The sequence below is a fragment of the Lepus europaeus genome, chromosome 4, assembly GCF_033115175.1.
Source record: "Lepus europaeus isolate LE1 chromosome 4, mLepTim1.pri, whole genome shotgun sequence".
NCBI lineage: Eukaryota > Metazoa > Chordata > Mammalia > Lagomorpha > Leporidae > Lepus > Lepus europaeus.
Genome location: NC_084830.1, coordinates 89412074 through 89429733, shown reverse-complemented (window position 1 = coordinate 89429733; position 17660 = coordinate 89412074). Strand labels below are relative to the sequence as shown.

The window sequence follows — 17660 nt, the reverse complement described above, 5'->3', positions numbered from 1 at the left end:
TCAGTTTTCCCGGGGGCAGGTGTAGCCCTGGGAGAGGGGGGCCGGGGGAGGGGAAGGGGGCGGGCGTGGGGTTTACTGGGACTTGGGCCTCGGACCACGGGCTGGGCGTGGGCCTAACGCCTCGGGCCCGGCCCGCCCCCGCTGCTCCATTGGTCACATCTGTGCAGAAAAGGCCCGACGATCCGGGGGTGTCCGCAGTGTCACTGGGCCGACCGGGGGCGCTGGCTGCGCGGTAACTGGGACTGGCCGGCAAAGTAGGCGGCGATTCGGACCAGGAGATCCGCGCAGGCTTCCAGGCATCTCCTGCCTCGCTCCTCACCCCCTCCGTCTGGGTCGGGGGGGAGGCGCGTGTCCGGCGGAGGGTAGCGGGGCGCCGGGCAGGGCCAGAGAGCCATGAGCAGTCCGGACGCGGGATACGCCAGTGACGATCAGAGCCAGCCCCGGAGCGCGCTGCCCGCGGTGATGGCCGGACTGGGCCCCTGCCCCTGGGCCGAGTCGCTGAGTCCCCTCGGGGACATGAAGGTGAAGGGCGAGGCGGCAGCGAGCAGCGGAACGACGGCCGGGGCCGCGGGCCGAGCCAAGGGAGAGTCCCGCATCCGGCGACCAATGAATGCCTTCATGGTGTGGGCAAAAGACGAGCGCAAGCGGCTGGCGCAGCAGAACCCGGACCTGCACAACGCTGAGCTGAGCAAGATGCTGGGTGAGTCCGCGCTGGGGCCCCTGGTGACCAGGCGCGCTGGTGCTAATTGCCGAGTAGCCTCTTTCGGCCTAAAATAGTGGGTTTTGTTAGGGTTTTTTGTTGTTGTTGTCGTCTCTTTTTGCGGGCCTTGAGCCCAAGACCATGGCTGTACTGCGGTCATGTCCTTCCCTGGGGCCCTCGGATCCCTTCCCGCTTCTAGCTCTGGGATTACCCTAGTGGCCCGGGGCGCGGGTACAGTGGCCCCGCTTGTCTGGGAGGCGGCAAGAGTAACCCTAACTCTGAGCCGCTCGAGCGATCCAGTCCTCTCCATCCCTTCCTCAGCCTAAAGGATTTTCGTTTTTTCGAACGACCGGGAGGTGACTGAGCGGGCAAGCCGCTTGCAGGAGGCTAGGATAAGGGAGAGGTCCGCTCCGTTGAGGAAGCAACTTCCCCAAGTGGTCGGACCTAGAGTCCTAGACCTTCACTCTAACTTGACCCGGGGCCGCCTCCGGTTGCGCAATTCAAGGTCAGAGGGGGAGAGGTGGGACCAGGTGAGGCCTGGGAGAGGAGTTCAGCCCGGTAATTCCTGTGCCCCTCCATACCATTCCTCGCCCGTGCAGGCAAGTCGTGGAAGGCGCTGACGCTGGCGGAAAAGCGGCCCTTCGTGGAGGAGGCCGAGCGGCTGCGCGTTCAGCACATGCAGGACCACCCCAACTACAAGTACCGGCCGCGGCGCCGCAAGCAGGTGAAGCGGCTGAAGCGGGTGGAGGGAGGCTTCCTGCACGGCCTCACCGAGCCGCAGGCCACCGCGATGGGCCCCGAGGCCGCTCGTGTGGCCATGGACGGCCTGGGCCTGCCCTTCCCGGAGCAGGGCTTCCCCGCCGGCCCGCCGCTGCTGCCCCCGCACATGGGCGGCCCCTACCGCGACTGCCAGGGCCTGGGCGCGCCCCCACTCGACGGCTACCCGCTGCCCACGCCTGACACGTCCCCGCTGGACGGCGTGGAGCCCGATCCGGCCTTCTTCGCCGCGCCGTTGCCCGGGGACTGCCCGGGCGCCGGCACCTATAGCTACGCTCAAGTCTCGGACTACGCGGTGGCTCCGGAGCCGCCCGGTCCCGTGCACCCCCGGCTGGGTCCCGAGTCCGCGGGCCCCGCAATGCAGGGCCTCCTGGCGCCCCCCAGCGCCCTGCACATGTACTACGGCGCCATGGGCTCGCCCTCGGTGGGCGGCGGGCGCAGCTTCCAGATGCAGCCGCCGCCGCAGCAACAGCAGCCGCCGCCGCCACCGCCGCAGCAGCAGCACCAGCAGCACCCGCAGCACCAGCACCCGCCGGGACCCGGGCAGCCGTCGCCCCCTCCCGAGGCGCTGCCCAGCCGGGATGGAGCGGACCCCAGCCAGCCCGCCGAGCTTCTCGGGGAAGTGGACCGCACGGAGTTTGAACAGTACCTGCACTTCGTGTGCAAGCCCGACATGGGGCTCCCCTACCAGACACATGACTCCAGTGTGAATCTCTCCGACAGCCACGGGGCCATCTCCTCCGTGGTGTCGGACGCCAGCTCCGCGGTGTACTACTGCAATTACCCCGACGTCTGACCGGCCTCCCGGCCAGAGGCACAGTGTGACACACTTCCTGGAGGAGCTAAGGAAATCCTCGGCCTCCGAGTTGTTGCGTTTTGTTTAGAAGTTGCCTTGGCATATAATTTATGGTAATTTATTTTGTCTGCCACTTGAACAGTTGGGGGGAGGGGGAGATGAGCTCTCTTGTCTAAAATTCGTTCAGAGACTTGTTCCCCATCGTTGCGTTTTCCAGGCCCCGTTTCCAAGATCAAGGTAACCAGTTTTGAAGATACCGCCAAACAACTTGTTCCGTTTCCTGAAAATTTACTGATCAAAGAAATTTTGTCCTGGGTGTGGTTTTCTTTTTCTTTCTCTCTCTCATCTTTTAAGAAATAAAATCTGGACTTCTGTTTTTTCACTCCAGTGCCTCTGTCACACTAATGTTTTTTAATCAAACGGCCGTTTTTGTAAGATCAAATGTTAGGTATGGACAGAATCCGAAATATAGTTACCTGGAAATTTCTCGTTCTTATGAAAGAGGAGACCTAAATACTTCAAAGAGAAACCCTAAAAATGACCACTAGGATAGCTAAATTTGATGTCATTATCTTTGTTGAGCAGCCAGCCTCCTAGGATGAGCCTCTTTATACATTTGAAATGATCTTAATTGCTGGAAGGTCATGGTTATTCTTAACACTGTCAATATTTTCATTTCTAGCCTATTAATTGAACCAGAGGGGAATATCCTAGTAAATTTGCTTTTCTGTCTTGTTGAATCATGACCTACCTAAAGAGACTTTTTGGATTTTGTTTCTTTTTCCTGCTTCTCAGTTTCCCACCAAGAGTCCTTACACTCTTTACACTGAACTTGCTTTCAGTCCTCACATGTTTACACCCTGGGAAGTGGTGTCGCTGGGTTAGCAATAATTTGAAAAACTCACGGAACAAATCAAAATAAAAATTTCATAGTATATTTTGCTATTCTATGGCTGTTTTAAAATTACATTGGGGTATGGTTGCATTCCCTGACGCCTGAATTTCTTTAGCTTTGGAGGGGGTCTATGGGTGATTTAATGTGCAGTATGCCTTACAAATTTGGCTGAAAGAATAGCCCTGGTACTTTCATACCTTCAACAGGAAAAGCCGAGTTACAGGTTTGGATGTGGGCACAGCCCCTGTACTCTGCAGTGCTAATTTCTGTCTGTGGCATTTTCCACCACATTGTACAGACTGAGACATAAGTGGATACAGATTCTGGTAATGGGTATTTCCTGTACCGGATGCTGCCTCTATGACATTCTGAACTGTTAGTCCTCCATACTGGTGAAATGCTATGAAAAAAAGGAAAGGTTTGGGGGGGGTAGTTTTGACACTTGTATGGGAGAGATGCATGAGCCAAAATGCTTGTCTGGTTTCTCTTAGGGATTCCTAGATGCTAAGAATGTGAGGGATATGGTTCAACGAGGAAAGGTAAGTAATTTATAGACATAACTGATACTACCTTAAAAATTTTTAAATGGGAAAGTTCATCCCAGGATTATCACACTAATGCTAGTTAATTTACTTCTAGTATCCTACCCCTTTGCACATCTTTTCCTTCCTCTGGTCCTGCAGAGGTAGTTCTGCATCCAGCCTGGGTTCCTTCAGCAGGATATCCCCAAGAGTTCTCAGTGTGTTAGTGCACAGAGGGGCCTCACCTTCCCAGGCTCGGGACCATGTGGTCAGTTCAGATTACACTAGGCTTTTAGTATATACTCCCTCAGCCCAAGCAGACTCAGTTGTATCCTTGGCTGCTACTTTTAAACAAAAAAATTAAGATAAATAGGGAAAAAGAGAGAGGGAGAAAAGAAAGCAGAGTATGCAAGTGGAAGACTCCAAAATCCTGGTAAGTTACAATTTTTAAAAATTTATCTGAAAAACAGAGTTCTAGAGACAGAGGGGTAGAGTGACAGATATCTTATATCCATTGCTTCACTCCCCAAATGGCCACAACAGCCAGCCAGAGCTGAGCCAAGGAGAAGGGAAGCACCAGGAACTTCCATCTGGTCTGCCACATGGGTAGGGGGGGTCCCAAGCACTTGGGCCATCCTCTGCTGCTTTCCCAGGCACATTAGTGGAGAGCTGGATGGAAGTGGAGCAACCAGCAATCATGGGGTACCAGAGGTTTAACCCGCTGCACCATGAGGCCAACCCCCTAAACTACATTCTTAACTATTCACTAGGGACATGTGTGAAAATAGTGCTATTCCAAATGCCTTTACCAGGATGGAGGGTCATCATTCCTCACAAGTAATTCTTGGCGGTAGATGCATCAAGCCAAGTCCTTTTTCTTCAAACAGATGAACTGAACATTGGCAACAGATAGTGATTAGATTTGTAAAGTGTTTGTGCCACTTCTTACCACTTTACTTTGGAAACAACTACATAAAGGATGTATTGCTCCCCCCACCCCCCAAGCCCTGAGATACTGTGGAAGTGTATGAGGAGCTAAGAATCTAGGGCAGCTCTTGGGTTCTAAGCACCCTTGGAAGACTTGTTTCTTTGAATTTGTCTCCAGGTCATGGTCTAGGAAAGAAAAGGATCCCCTTCCAGAAAACATGTTAACATGCACACACATTCAATATTTTTGGTCTAATTGCAGGCAATTCACAACCCTATCAAAGGATTGTGGGAAACAAGCTTTTAAGAAGCCCTGATGAAGATTTGTTGGGAAGAATGGGACCCACACATCAAAGCAAAAAGGCAGTCTCCTTATATCTAAAAATAAAATGACATCCCAAGAAGCTCCTACACCACTGAGTTCTTTTTGTGACATGAATCAAGGGACATGAGGAGTCGCGTGTCCCCCTCTCCAAGGGTGAAAAACACTTGTAATGTCCTACCAGGATGGATCTGTGATCTTTTGCTCTGAGCAATTATGGTAGTAGTAGTAGTAGTAGCCAGTCTCCAAGTCTGACCCTAGTGAACCATTCTTGAATATTTGCTTCTTTGTGCAATCACCTCTCACATCCAACCTGGGTTGTATTTGCCACTCTAATCCTATAGAATGTAATAGAAGTGATTTTATGTCAGCTGTGGGCCCAACCCTTGTGAAGGCTTGGTGGATTTTGTTTCTTGTGCTTTTGGGAGCCCTAAGCTACTGTGCAAAATGTCCAAAGGCTAGTTACAAAGTCAATGAGACCACAGGGAAATACTGCAGAAGGGAGAGGCCCAAGACTCCTAACAAAGGAAGAGGGCTCAGCTGCTTCCAGCTGATTCCTGCTTACCACCATCTGGTACTCAGGAGACAGCAGAGAAAAGTAAGTGTCCAGAAGTATGCAGGCAATCCACAGGGCAGAAGGTTGGGGCGGCAGGAGAAGAGGAAGCCATGAAGCTTAGAATACTTAGTTGTATAGTGGTAAGTGACAGAACCATTGTGATCCTTCAACTTTTTCTCATTAAGTGTAGGAATCATGGGCACTGTTGACAAAATCAGGCAAAGAGCTTTGGAGCTGTCAGAGACACCATTATCATTTTAAAGTGAATGACAGAATGTAAAACTTGGACCCAAGTTGGATGACTCTATGATATCACCAAATACATAAGATCCTCTTTCCTTAAGTAGACTCGAATAAAGGCCACAGGTAATAGCTAGTGATTGTTTTTTTTTTTTTAAATACTAAATTTGCCCCAGTTTTTTACTGGTTTATTTTGGAAATAAGTACATAAAGGATACATTGCTTTACTTTTGAGGTAGTTTAGAAATGTGTCAAGAGGTAAGAATCCAGCCCTTTCCTGGGCTGGCATAGCCAGACTCAGCCGGCACAAAAAGGAAGACGGTATATTTTTTTTCCCACAAGGACACTTACTTCATCTCTATTAAAACTGCCAAGTGGGTCTGATAAATTACAAAGTTATAAATTATTTACACAAGTACAAAGAGGTGACATCACAAAGAAATATGTATTTTACTTAAATTACTCTTATCTGACAAGAGTACCTTTAGTTTGAATCACATAGCAAAAGACATCAATACATCCTTTAAATTTGCTGATATGAGCAAAATCACATGTAAGCAAAAGGAATTTGGAGGAAATGGAATGGGGGACTGCAAAAGACAGCATCTCCATCCCATGTTTTTCAATATCTTTTTTCATTTTGTTTTTGATGCTCAGAACTGTGCCTGTCCCATAATAGATGCTCCACCTTCCCTTCCTCCTCTGTTCCTTTTTGATTTGTTTTGACAATAGAGGATAGGGAGAGGTATTTTACATCCATTATTTCAGCACAAATGTATTCTTCCTGCTCACAAGGTGCTTCCTTCAGGGTCCGGAATATTCATCTGAAGAAAAGTGGCATTGATGTCCCTACCCTGTCCCCAGCTGGAGCAGGATGAAGAATGTCCAGCTCCAGTTCCTCCACAAAATATTTCTTTGGATCCTCTGGCCTGAGGTCCAAATGCACTTCCTTCTTAATTTTTCATGACAGCACGTATCCTTCTAATGCGATGCTTGCCTATTGCTGTATGTTTTCTTCAGAATGATCAAGAAGCTTTGTAGGAATAAACAAGTCAATTCTCCCTTCCCCCTTTCCCACACAAACACAAACGCTGAGCTCTCACCACTGGCATTTCTCCCAGCTTTGTTTGGAACACTGAAACCAGAATTTGAGTGCTGTGTGTAGTGTATAGCAAGTACTAAATAAGCTGTATAACAACAATAATGCTTTTTAAGGCAAAAATTTATAGATATCTCAGATCAAAGCAAAAATGTAGCTGAATGTTTAGAAACCCTTAAATCAAATTATTCCTGTTGAAGAAAATTTAGCTTTGAGGACCTATCTCCTCTTTAATCAAAGTCTTAAGCATTTTGCCAAGGTTGACTTCATAATACCTGTTCCCCAAACTCATATTGCTCAAAGAGTGGTTTTGTGGGGTTATTCTCTCTCTATGTGGCAATTCGTACAAGAATAAATGTCAGTAGATGAGCATGGATGTCCACTTTGCTGGTTTCAGTGTCCTCTCATAAACATGACAACCTGTTAAGCAAGGAAAGAAAGAAGTGTGGCATACAGCATGAGGAGGGCGGTTTCCTGGTCTGGTCGATTCCTCTAGCTACAAGGAAAGCTCCCAGGGCAGGGACTTTATGACCTGGCACCTGCTGAGTGTTCAGAAAACAGAGTCACCTGCTTAATGGCTGGTTCCTCAGTTTTCCGTTAGAGCTTCCTGAGAAAGCTCAGAGTTCCTACTTTGCCTCTCTCTCTCTCTCTCTCTTTTTTTTTTTTAAACATTTAAGATGGTTTCTGGGTGACTGTAATTCCTTTCTCCCCCAAAATGTGTCAGAACATCAAAGTTGAACAACTCAAGATGGTAAGTTATTGGAAAAGCAGAATGACAAATCAGAAGTGGCAATATTCTAAAATGAATTCTGCATTTTGACTGAGGGCTTTATCTGACTCAGCAACTTAGCTTTGCCAGTTGGGAGAAGTCACTAGCCTTTTTGAACTCTGTCTGGTGTAAAAAGCAGAGGCAAGAATAAAAGCCCCCATGGAAAAAGATAAAAGCTTTACTGGATTATTGTAGGGATCAAGGAAAGAATATGTCTGAGCCACAAAAAGTGATCTCTCTCTCCCCTCTGTCTTTTGATTTCATAAATCTCCATCTACCACAGTAGACTTGGGGGATTTAATTTAGTCTTCCATTAAGAAACAGACACCATCAGTAACTCACCTACTGTGGATGCTTTGCTTAGTGCAAAGAGAATTTTGCAGCCTTGTAAGATTGTTCATGCTTGTTGGAACTATTAATCATCTTTGCGGTACTCTCAGCTTTGGCCAGTGCAGTCCCTTTGATTATAAAGTTGAGAATAGAAGTGTCATTCACAGAACTTTTCATTTTGCATGAAAATGTCATCTTTTAAGGGAACAGCTAATGCAAGGGGGACACACGAATGCAATATCAAGGCTGCCAACAGTCACATTTCTGTCCAGTCTCTCCTCCCATCACAGTTTTAAAAAATCCTGAGTAATATTTCATGCCATCTCTTTTGCAGGACCTAACAACAAAGCCTTAAAGTTGAATAAGCAGATTGTAATGGGAGAGGATAGCAAACTGAGAATAGATCTGGTTTCCAGCAGGTAGTACCAAAGAATACTGAAATTTGATACTTAGGTTTTTAGCTTCCTTCAGTCCTCAGAAGTTATTTTCACAGGGCAGGAGTGGATGTGCTTATGTGAAGAAACTTTTGAGACACTAACAGAATGAAAGAACAATTTTATAGACACAAGTGGATTTATCTCCTTTAATCTGTTCCTATGTTTGAAAATAATAGGAATTACAAGTGCACACATGCACAGAGACACACACATCAACATTTTAAGATAAAACAGCCCATTGAGATTACAGAAGGGAGAAGCAGAAAATAAAGAGATTATTTGGGTAGGGAAAATGTGTATTTTTATGTATTCGTTAAAGTGCTTTACAATTTCTTAAATGATACACATGCTATAAAAATTCGAACATTACAGATGGGTTTGCGATATCCACAACAAGTTGTCAGAAGGATTCCATCCCTCCCCAGTCCTGTGCTACAAGTCTCTGTTTTTTATTTTACCAGACATGACCTACATTAATAATTCTGCTCTTCTGGCAGAATTAATCAAAATGCGTGCAAGGCTAATTCTAGGTTGATCTACCTTTGCTTCCTCCTATGACAGTTAAGAATCCTACCCTTCCCTCTCCTCCGAAAGAGGTCCTATCCTTATTTCCATTTCTACTATTGATTACTGCTGGCTGGTACAGCATGGGGGCCATATACCGGGCTGCTTGTTCCGGTGAGGACCTTCCCTGCAGCGCTCCCCTCTTTTCTGAGAAGGTGAGTAGTTTTGAGGACTTTGGGGGAGGGGGGCAGGAGGAGCAGTAGATGAAATATTGATGCACGCATCCTATTAAAAGATTTTCTTTTTACATTTCAATTTATCCCAGATATTCCGGAATGCATACCACCGTGGCTTGCTTTCTTGTTTCTTATGCCCCACTGGGAAAGCTCAGTAGTCTGTCCCCAAAGATGTACACAAAGGAAAAAAATAAATCAGGTAAAAGGGGTAAACTCTAAAATCATAGGTAGGACCCCTCTTCTGCCTCCCTCGTCCCCAGCCCTCCCGTCCCTCTCCACCAAAGAGCTGGAGGCCGCGGGAGCCACGCTCGCCTAGCCAGGCACCTGCACTCCGAATGCTGTTATTAATTCTAGGGAACATTTGAACAAGACGCTAGATTGGCATTAACTGAGAAGGTTAAAGACGGTAATCTGATGGCGAGGAGGGGAAGGCGGGATGGTGGGTTGGGGACAGCAGGGACAGCGCGGCCCGTACCCCCGTGGTTACCCCTGCAAAGAAGAGAGGATCGCGATGTCTTGCACCTGCTTCCTGGAGTTTGGCGCTCTTAGCTTTGCGAGGCGGTGCCTGCCCCGCGCTGGAGTAAGCGCGCGCGAACTTGACCGAAAACAAATGCTCCTGGAAGGTTAGACTAGGGTCTCCCTAGAGCAGCCGTCCGGGGAGCCTGCCGGCCTGCCGGCCTGCCGCGCCGACTCTCCACAAGGTCGCGATGCGACATCCAGGAATGGCGTTCCTCCAAGGAGGGGAGGGGATTTGAGTCTCGGCGTGTTATTTTCTGTAGAGGAGACAATCAAACTCTTTCATCGTCCGCGCCTGTCCCTTGAGCAGACTCTGAGTGCAGAGAGGCAACGCGCCCGAGTTCTCAGCTGCTCAGGTGGAGCGCGGCGGTGAAGCGCGGCGTCTCCGCCGGCCAAGTCGTTGCAGAAAAGGCTCGGCGGACCTGGGGCGTCCGCTGTGCTTTGCAGCCACACCGGGACTGAACTGACACGTGGGATGCAGTTCCGGTGCCGAGACAGCAGGGTCGGGGAGAAGTGTGTCCCGCGGAGGGAAGCGGGACTCCGGGGAGGGCCGGAGAGCCATGGGCAGAGCGCCCTCGACGCAGGATACTCCAGTGACGACCGGAGCCAGCCCCAGAGTGCGCTGCAGGAGGTGATGACCCGGCTGTGCTGTCTCCGAGTCCCCCGGGGACTTGAAGATGAAGGGCGAGCCGAGCGCCAGCGGGGGCCGCGGGCCGAACCAAGGTCGAGTCTCCCATCCCGCGCCGTCAAGGTGGGCTAAGACCTAGGAGCAGAGTTTGGCAGGAGTCCCGCCAGGGCGCTTCTCGACCGCCGGCTGCGCCCGACGCGGGAGGCGGAGCGCAGGAGCAGAGCATGTGAGGGACTGGCTCCGGGAAGATCCGTTCTTGTGGGTCTGAGCCTCTGGCACGGAGAACCTCCGCGTGGACTCCTAAAGGGAGACTTTAGGGTAGGATGGCAGGTGTAAAATCGTCTTGGGGGCGAGAGATGAAATTAAATCAAATGGCTCAAAACTAAGCTGTTAATCATCTCTCCGGGGTCCGAGAAGTACCGACAAGGTGGCCTGGCAGTCTGACACCTGCCCGGGTTAGACAGGCAACCAAGGGACCTTAATGGCAGAGTAACGCCTCCGGATGACGAACACCCAATTTTGTGGTCTTGGGAAAGGTTTTAAGCTGCTGTCCAACCAGACAAGCGTCTCTAAAAACGAAACATCGAATGTCCTTATTTCAAGTTCCCTCTGAATTTTGGGGTAAGGAGTGGACAGATAGGGGTGTTGATTTATTACAATATGTAAACTGCGCATCATTCACGAAGCTGGAATTGCATTCCTCAGCACCTTTCAGAAAAACTGCAGCAAAGCGCTGGAATCTCAAGCTGACCAGACTGCCCTCTGCAGCGCTTTCTTCTTCTTCTTCTCCTTCTTTTTTTTTTTTTTTTGTGGCTGAAATTTGTGTTAGAAAGGTCGAGGGAAGCTGGCCTCTACTTGTGAACAGTTCAAACTCCCAGAGTCTTTTGAAGTTAAGAAGGAGACGGTTTTGTTTGTTTATTAGAGAAGTCTAACGGGCCAACCTTCATTTCACCAAAACAATGTGAAATCGTCGGTCTGCTACCTAAATAGCTTTGCTAAATGGTTTGTTCCCCCATAAAAACAGCTCATGAAAAAACAGTCAGCCCATCCCTAGTGCTAACTTCAGAGATGCGGATGCTTGCTGTAAATACATACCATCCAGTGTTCCCTGCATACATGCTGGTTGCGTCTGCCATGGTACAGACTTAGCAATCCCATCTTCCTATCCTTTTCAGTTAACAGTAAGCTGGTTGGGGTTCTTGGCATTTTTGTATTCTTACCTGGGCGGAGTCAGCCCCAGTAGTCCTCTCTACAGGCTAACTTAACTTTCTCTCTGTGACTTACTGCCTCCTTTTGTGGGTGGTGAGTTCCCAAGACCCTCCTCACATTCTTGCAAGAACTGCATCTGTGCACAAGAAAGGAGGGTACTTAAACATGGAGAACTCATTAGGACACCAGTTTCACTCTAGAAGAAAGAATTGTGCGTGCTCAAAGTGCAATCTTTTAAGGCAGAGTCTTTGTGATCTGGTCTCTGTGGTGTTGGCCAGGGAGCTGTGCATGGAAAATTCCCGAGGCGTTACTGCTTTCAGGAGAACGCCCTCCCTGCCTCTGCCTCCCATCACCCACCTAACTGCCAGGATGCCGGTTTTTGTTTTGTTTTGTTTTGCATTTCTAACACCTTAGTGCCTTAGGCTGAGATGCTGTCTCTAGAAGTTGATTCGGTGGAGGTGATGAGATCTGCCCCAATAATCATAAGACAAGTAGAGTTCCTGGTGTCTTGTCCTAATATCATGGTAATTAAATACTAACTTCCTCTATTGCCGTCTCTGGTTAATAAAGTGTGAGGGCGATTTTGGAGATATCTGCCCTCCCCGGCCAGGGAAGTGACTGAGCCACAGTTAGAACGGCGCAGGCAGAGGAGCTGCCTTCTTGGGGGAGGTGGCGGCTGCGCTGGAGTCCTGCGGGACCTGACCAGCGCCCAGGTTTGAACCCCTGGCTGCATGGGCCTGGACAGCCTGGGCCTGCTCTTCCCCTAGCAGGGCTTCCCCGAGGGGCCCCTGCTGCTGCCACTGCACATGGGCTGCCGCTAAAGCAACTGCCAGCAAGGGGCCCCATGCCCGACACGTCCCTGCAGAACAGAGTGGAATCTGATTAGCTTTCCCCGCTGCTCGGCTGCCGGGAGACTGCCGGTGGCCGGCACCTACAGCCCAGAGTGACTTAGGAGCCCTGGGGCTCCCCAGGCCGGACCTTCGGTCGCCCCCCAGCGTCCAGGACAGGTACTACGACGCGTTGGGCTTGCCGTGGCTTCGGATACATTGGCACTGCGCTCTTCGTGGTCGGCGCCATCCTCATCAACAGTAGAACACCGCGCTGGCCCGGGCCGGCCCTTGGTCCTTCCTTGGGCGCTGTTCTGCAGGTGCAGCCCGCAGAGCAATTCGGGACAGCTCAGGACTTCTTTACACCTCTGCTCTGACCCCTGGGTTCTCTTGCCAGTTTGCAGCGTTCATTCCAAGTGCCAGAGCGTAGGCGATGCTCCTATCTTTTTCAGACTGAACTTTCCAATAAGGACAATGTTTAACATTGCTCATGTCTCAAAGGAGACAATGCAAAAATGAGCTCGCATAAGTGTTTGCAAAATTAATGTTTCCATTGTCTTTATACACATAATTTTTGCATTGAAGTTAGATTATTTTGAAAACGTGGAAAAGAAATAGGCCATGAACAGAAAGTATTTTTCCATTGAAAATGATCTCATTCCAACTGGTTTTAAACATTTTCCTAATATTTATTGAGTATCTTCTACATTTCATTATTTCTTTTTTGACAGGCAGAGTTAGACAGTGAGAGAGAGAGAGAGAGAGAGACAGAGAGAGAGTTATAGACAGTGAGAGAGAGACAGAGAGGAAGGTCTTCCTTCCGTTGGTTCACCCCCTAAATGGCCCCTATGGCCGGTGCGCTGCAGCCAGTGCGCTGCGCCGATCCGAAGCCAGGAGCTAGGTGCTTCCTCCTGGTCTCCCATGTGCGTGCAGGGCCTAAGCACTTGGACCATCCTCCACTGCCTTCCTGGGCCACAGCAGAGAGCTGGACTGGAAGAGGAACGACCATGACAGAATCTGGCACCCCGACAGGGACTAGAACCTGGGGTGCCAGCGCCACAGGCAGAGGATTAGCCTAGTGAGCCGTAGCGCCAGCCCTATATTTCATTATTTATAACGGTCTTGTTTTAATGATAATCTTTGTTAATCCAACTAAAGATTTTTTCATAAAATTATGTGCATATGTAGATTTTATATTCCACAAAATTAAATGAAGTGTGTCCACTGGTCAGAATACCACGGGAAGTACATAACATGCTTAAAGAGGTGATTGATGGAAGATCAATAAATAACTTGTGTTAATCCTTCCGGGGGCTGGGAGAGGCCCAGGACTACCCTCGCTAAAGGCACCTCATCAGCTCCTCCTGGGAGGATGGAGAAGCAGTCACTGAAAACCAGGGTGACGGTAGTTTTGATCCTGCAGCCAGAAGCTCCCAAAGAGAAGTGAAGACATTGCCAGCTATGGCCTGGAAGGACGGTCAGGAAGTAAATATGGGTGGGGGGGAATCCTACTGCATGACTTCCTGGCCAGACCTACCCGCCAACCAGAGGGCAGTGTGTGGGAAGAAGAGGGGAGCCCAGGATGAAAGGGTCAGACTTCCTATAGCAACCCAGCTGGAGAGGTTTAGCACAGGACTTGAACTGCCTAAAGCTGGCTGTCATCCTAGGAGTGCTGAACGTAATGGAGGGCAGGAGGGAATCCTAGCTGTTGCTCTTTTCATCTTTGGGAAGTTTATGGTCCAGGAGGGAACACTGGAAAAAAATTAGTAATATTGGGCCAGTGTCGCAGCACAGTAGGTTGCTGCCTGGGAAGCCCACATCCCATATGAGCACTGGTTCCAGTCCTGGCTGATTCACAACCAGTTGAGCTCTCTGCTAATGCACCTGGGAACACAGTGGAAGATGGCCCCTGCCACCCACGGGGGAGACCTCGGTGTAGTTTCCAGGCTCCTGGTTTCAGCCTGGCCTATACCGGGTGTTACAGCCTTGTGGAGAGTGAATCAGCATCATATAGTAGCTATTGCTCCCTCTCTCTCTCTTTTTCCCTTTGTTTCTCTCTCTCCCTTCCTCTCTGCAACTCTGCCTTCTAAATAAATAACAAATAAATCTTTAAAGCAGATTGTTCATCTCCTACTTTTCCTAGTTGACATCACTTCCTAGAAAGCTCAGGTGACTCTTTTTTTTTTTTGACAGGCAGAGTTAGACAGTGAGAGAGAGAGACAGAGAGAAAGGTCTTCCTTCTGTTGGTTCACCCTCCAAATGGCCACTATGGTCAGTGTGCTGCACCGATCCAAAGCCAGGAGCCAGGTGCTTCCTCCTGGTCTCCCATGTGGGTGCAGGGCCCAACCACTTGGGCCATCCTCCACTGTCTTCCTGGGCCACAGCAGAGAGCTGGACTGGAAGAGGAGCAACCAGGACAGAATCCGGCGCCCCGACTGGGACTAGAACCCGAGGTGGCGGTGCCGCATGTGGAGGATTAGCCTAGTGAGCAGCGGTGCCAGCCTCATTTTTATTCTTTAAATATTTATTTATTTATTTGAAAAGCACAGTTACAGAGAGACAGATGCAAAGAGAGAGAGGGAGAGAGAGGTCATCTATCTGCTGGTTCACTCCCCACATGGCCGCAGCGGCTGGAGCTGGGCCGATCCAAATCTAGGAGCCAGGAGCTTCTTCCAGGTCTCCCACATGGGTACAGGAGCCCAAGGACCTGGACCATCTTCTATTGCTTTCCTAGGCCACAGTAGAGAGCTGAATTGGAAGAGGAGCAGCCAGGACTCAAACCAGCATCCATATGGGATACTGGCTCTGCAGGTGGCAGCTTTGCCGGCTATGCCACAGAGCAAGCTTCAACCCCAGCTCCCTCTTAGGGGTATGTGTTTTACCCCTTAGACTGTTGCAGTTGGAAATCTTAGGTCTCCAAGGAAGTTTTTCCCAAAGTTTAGAGTAAATTCATACTGAAGGATGAGTCAATTAAAATATAATTGATTAATAAATGCCATTCTCCAAGTTAAAGTGGAGCTCATATCTCACTATTTATCATATTCCTACTTAAGATTTTATATGGGGGTTGGCTCTGTACCATAACAAGTTAAGCTGTCACTGGTAGCACCAGCATTCCACATGGGCGCTTGTTGGAATCCGGGCTGCTCCACTTCTTTTTTTTTTTTTTTATTTTTTTTTTATTTTTTTATTTTTGACAGGCAGAGTGGACAGTGAGAGAGAGACAGAGAGAAAGGTCTTCCTTTTGCCGTTGGTTCACCCTCCAATGGCCGCCGCGGTAGCGCGCTGCGGCCAGCGCACCGCGCTGATCCGGTGGCAGGAGCCAGGTGCTTCTCCTGGTCTCCCATGGGGTGCAGGGCCCAAGCACTTGGGCCATCCTCCACTGCACTCCCTGGCCACAGCAGAGAGCTGGCCTGGAAGAGGGGCAACCGGGACAGGATCGGTGCCCCGACCGGGACTAGAACCCGGTGTGCCAGCGCCGCAAGGCGGAGGATTAGCCTACTGAGCCGCGGCGCCGGCCAGGGCTGCTCCACTTCTGACCCAGTTCCCTGCTAATGTGCCTGGGAAAGCAACAGAAGATGACCCAAGTTCTTAGGCCCCCGCACCCACGGGGTAGACCAGGAAGAAGCTCCTGGTTCCTGACTTCAGCCTGGCCTGCCCTGACCATTTTGGCCATTTGGGGAGTGAACCAGCAGATACAAAATATCTCTCTCTTTCTCTGTAATTCCACCTTTTAAATAAATAAATAAATCTTTAAAAAAAAGATTTTGTGGAGGCCGGCACTGTGGCGCAGCGGGTTAAAGCCCTTGCCTGAAGTTCCGGCATCCCATATGGGTGCCGGTTCTAGACCTGCCTACTCCTCTTCTGATTCAGCTCTCTGCTATGGCCTGGGAAAGCAGTAGAAGATGGCCTAAGTCCTTGGGCCCCTGCACTGTGGGAGACCTGGAGGAAGCTCCTGGCTCCTGGCTCCTGGCTTCGCAACGGCACAGCTCCGGCTGTTGCGGCCATCTAGGAAGTGAACCAGAGGATGGAAGACCTCTCTCTCTGTCTCTACCTCTCTCTGTAACTCTGTCTTTTGAATAAAATAAAATAAATCTAAAAAAAAAAAGATTTTGTATGAACCAGTGTTGAGGGTGTTGGGTGAATGATTTTTTGTAGAAGATTTCAAAAATTGTTTTTTCAAAAAGCATATTTGCAGTCAAAGGTATAGCTGTAACTATTTTTATTCCAAATAAAATTCAGAATGAAATACTTTTAAAAATAAATTGTAGGGGCCAGTGCTGTGGCATAGCTGGTAAAGCTGCCACCTGTAGTGTCGGCATTCCATATGAGCTCAGGTTCGAGACCCAGCTGCTCCACTTTCGATCTAGCTCTCTGATATGGCCTGGGAAAGCAGTGAAAATGACCCAAATGCTTGGGCCCCTGTGCAAATGTGGGAGACCTGGAAGAAGCTCTTGGCTTCGGATTGGCCCAGCTCTGGCCTTTGAGACCATTTGGCGAGTGAACCAGCAGATGGAAGATGTCTCTCTCTCTCTCTCTCTGTTTCTGCTTTTTTGTAATTCTGCCTTTCAAATAAATAAATAAATCTTTAAAAAATTGTATTTTTCATATAAACACTTAAAAATTAATTTATTTGAAAGGTAAAGAGAGAGAGATCTTCCATCTGTTTTTTTTTTCCCCTAAATATAACAGTAGTGGCTCAGTCAAATGGAACTCCAATGTGTCTCCCATGTGCGTGGGAGGACCCCAAGTATTTGAGCCATCATGTGCTGCCTTGCAGGGTACAAAATCAGCAGGAAACTAGAACTGGAAATTGAACTTGGACGTGAACTCAGGCTCTCCGATATGGATGCAGGCATCTCAAGTGACTAGTTAACCACTGTGCCAAACATCCATCTCAACGTGAAATACTTTCATATGATGAACTTTGTAACTCACTGTAAGAACTGAGAACAGAGCTCCCTCTGTGTCCTCCTAGATGGGATGTGATCGTGGTATTAGTTGGGGGCTCCCTAGACTTTGTCTTCCCTTTTCACTCCAGTAGGACTTTGGCTTTCCTTTGGAGAAAAGTTCCTTTGGGGAACTTACCCTTGTGGGCTCCTAAGCCTTAAAATCTGGATGGAGGTCACTCTTCTCAGGTGAGTCCTGCATGTCTTAAGCCCATTGGCAAATCCTATCTCCCACACCCTCAAGTTAAAGGAGGGACATGTGACCCAATTCAGGGCCAAGAGAAGGGAGACACTGGGGAGAGGCTCTCCAGGGACACACTAGGGTGAAGGGCTGTAACCTCCACAGCTCTCGGGAGGACAGCCAGGATGACACTGACTGGAGTGTTGGGTATGAAGTCAGTATTGGTGGAGGGAGAGCAGGG

At 49.3% G+C, this 17660-nt stretch overlaps 1 protein-coding gene across 1 annotated transcript; it reads left to right on the top strand.

Moving 5' to 3' along the window:
• Window positions 1-393: 393 nt before the first annotated feature.
• Window positions 394-2273, top strand: SOX17 (SRY-box transcription factor 17). Its single transcript, XM_062189584.1, has 2 exons — window positions 394-700; window positions 1300-2273. The coding sequence occupies exons 1-2, from the start codon at window positions 394-396 to the stop codon at window positions 2271-2273; spliced, it is 1281 nt and encodes a 426-aa protein (XP_062045568.1).
• Window positions 2274-17660: the final 15387 nt, after the last annotated feature.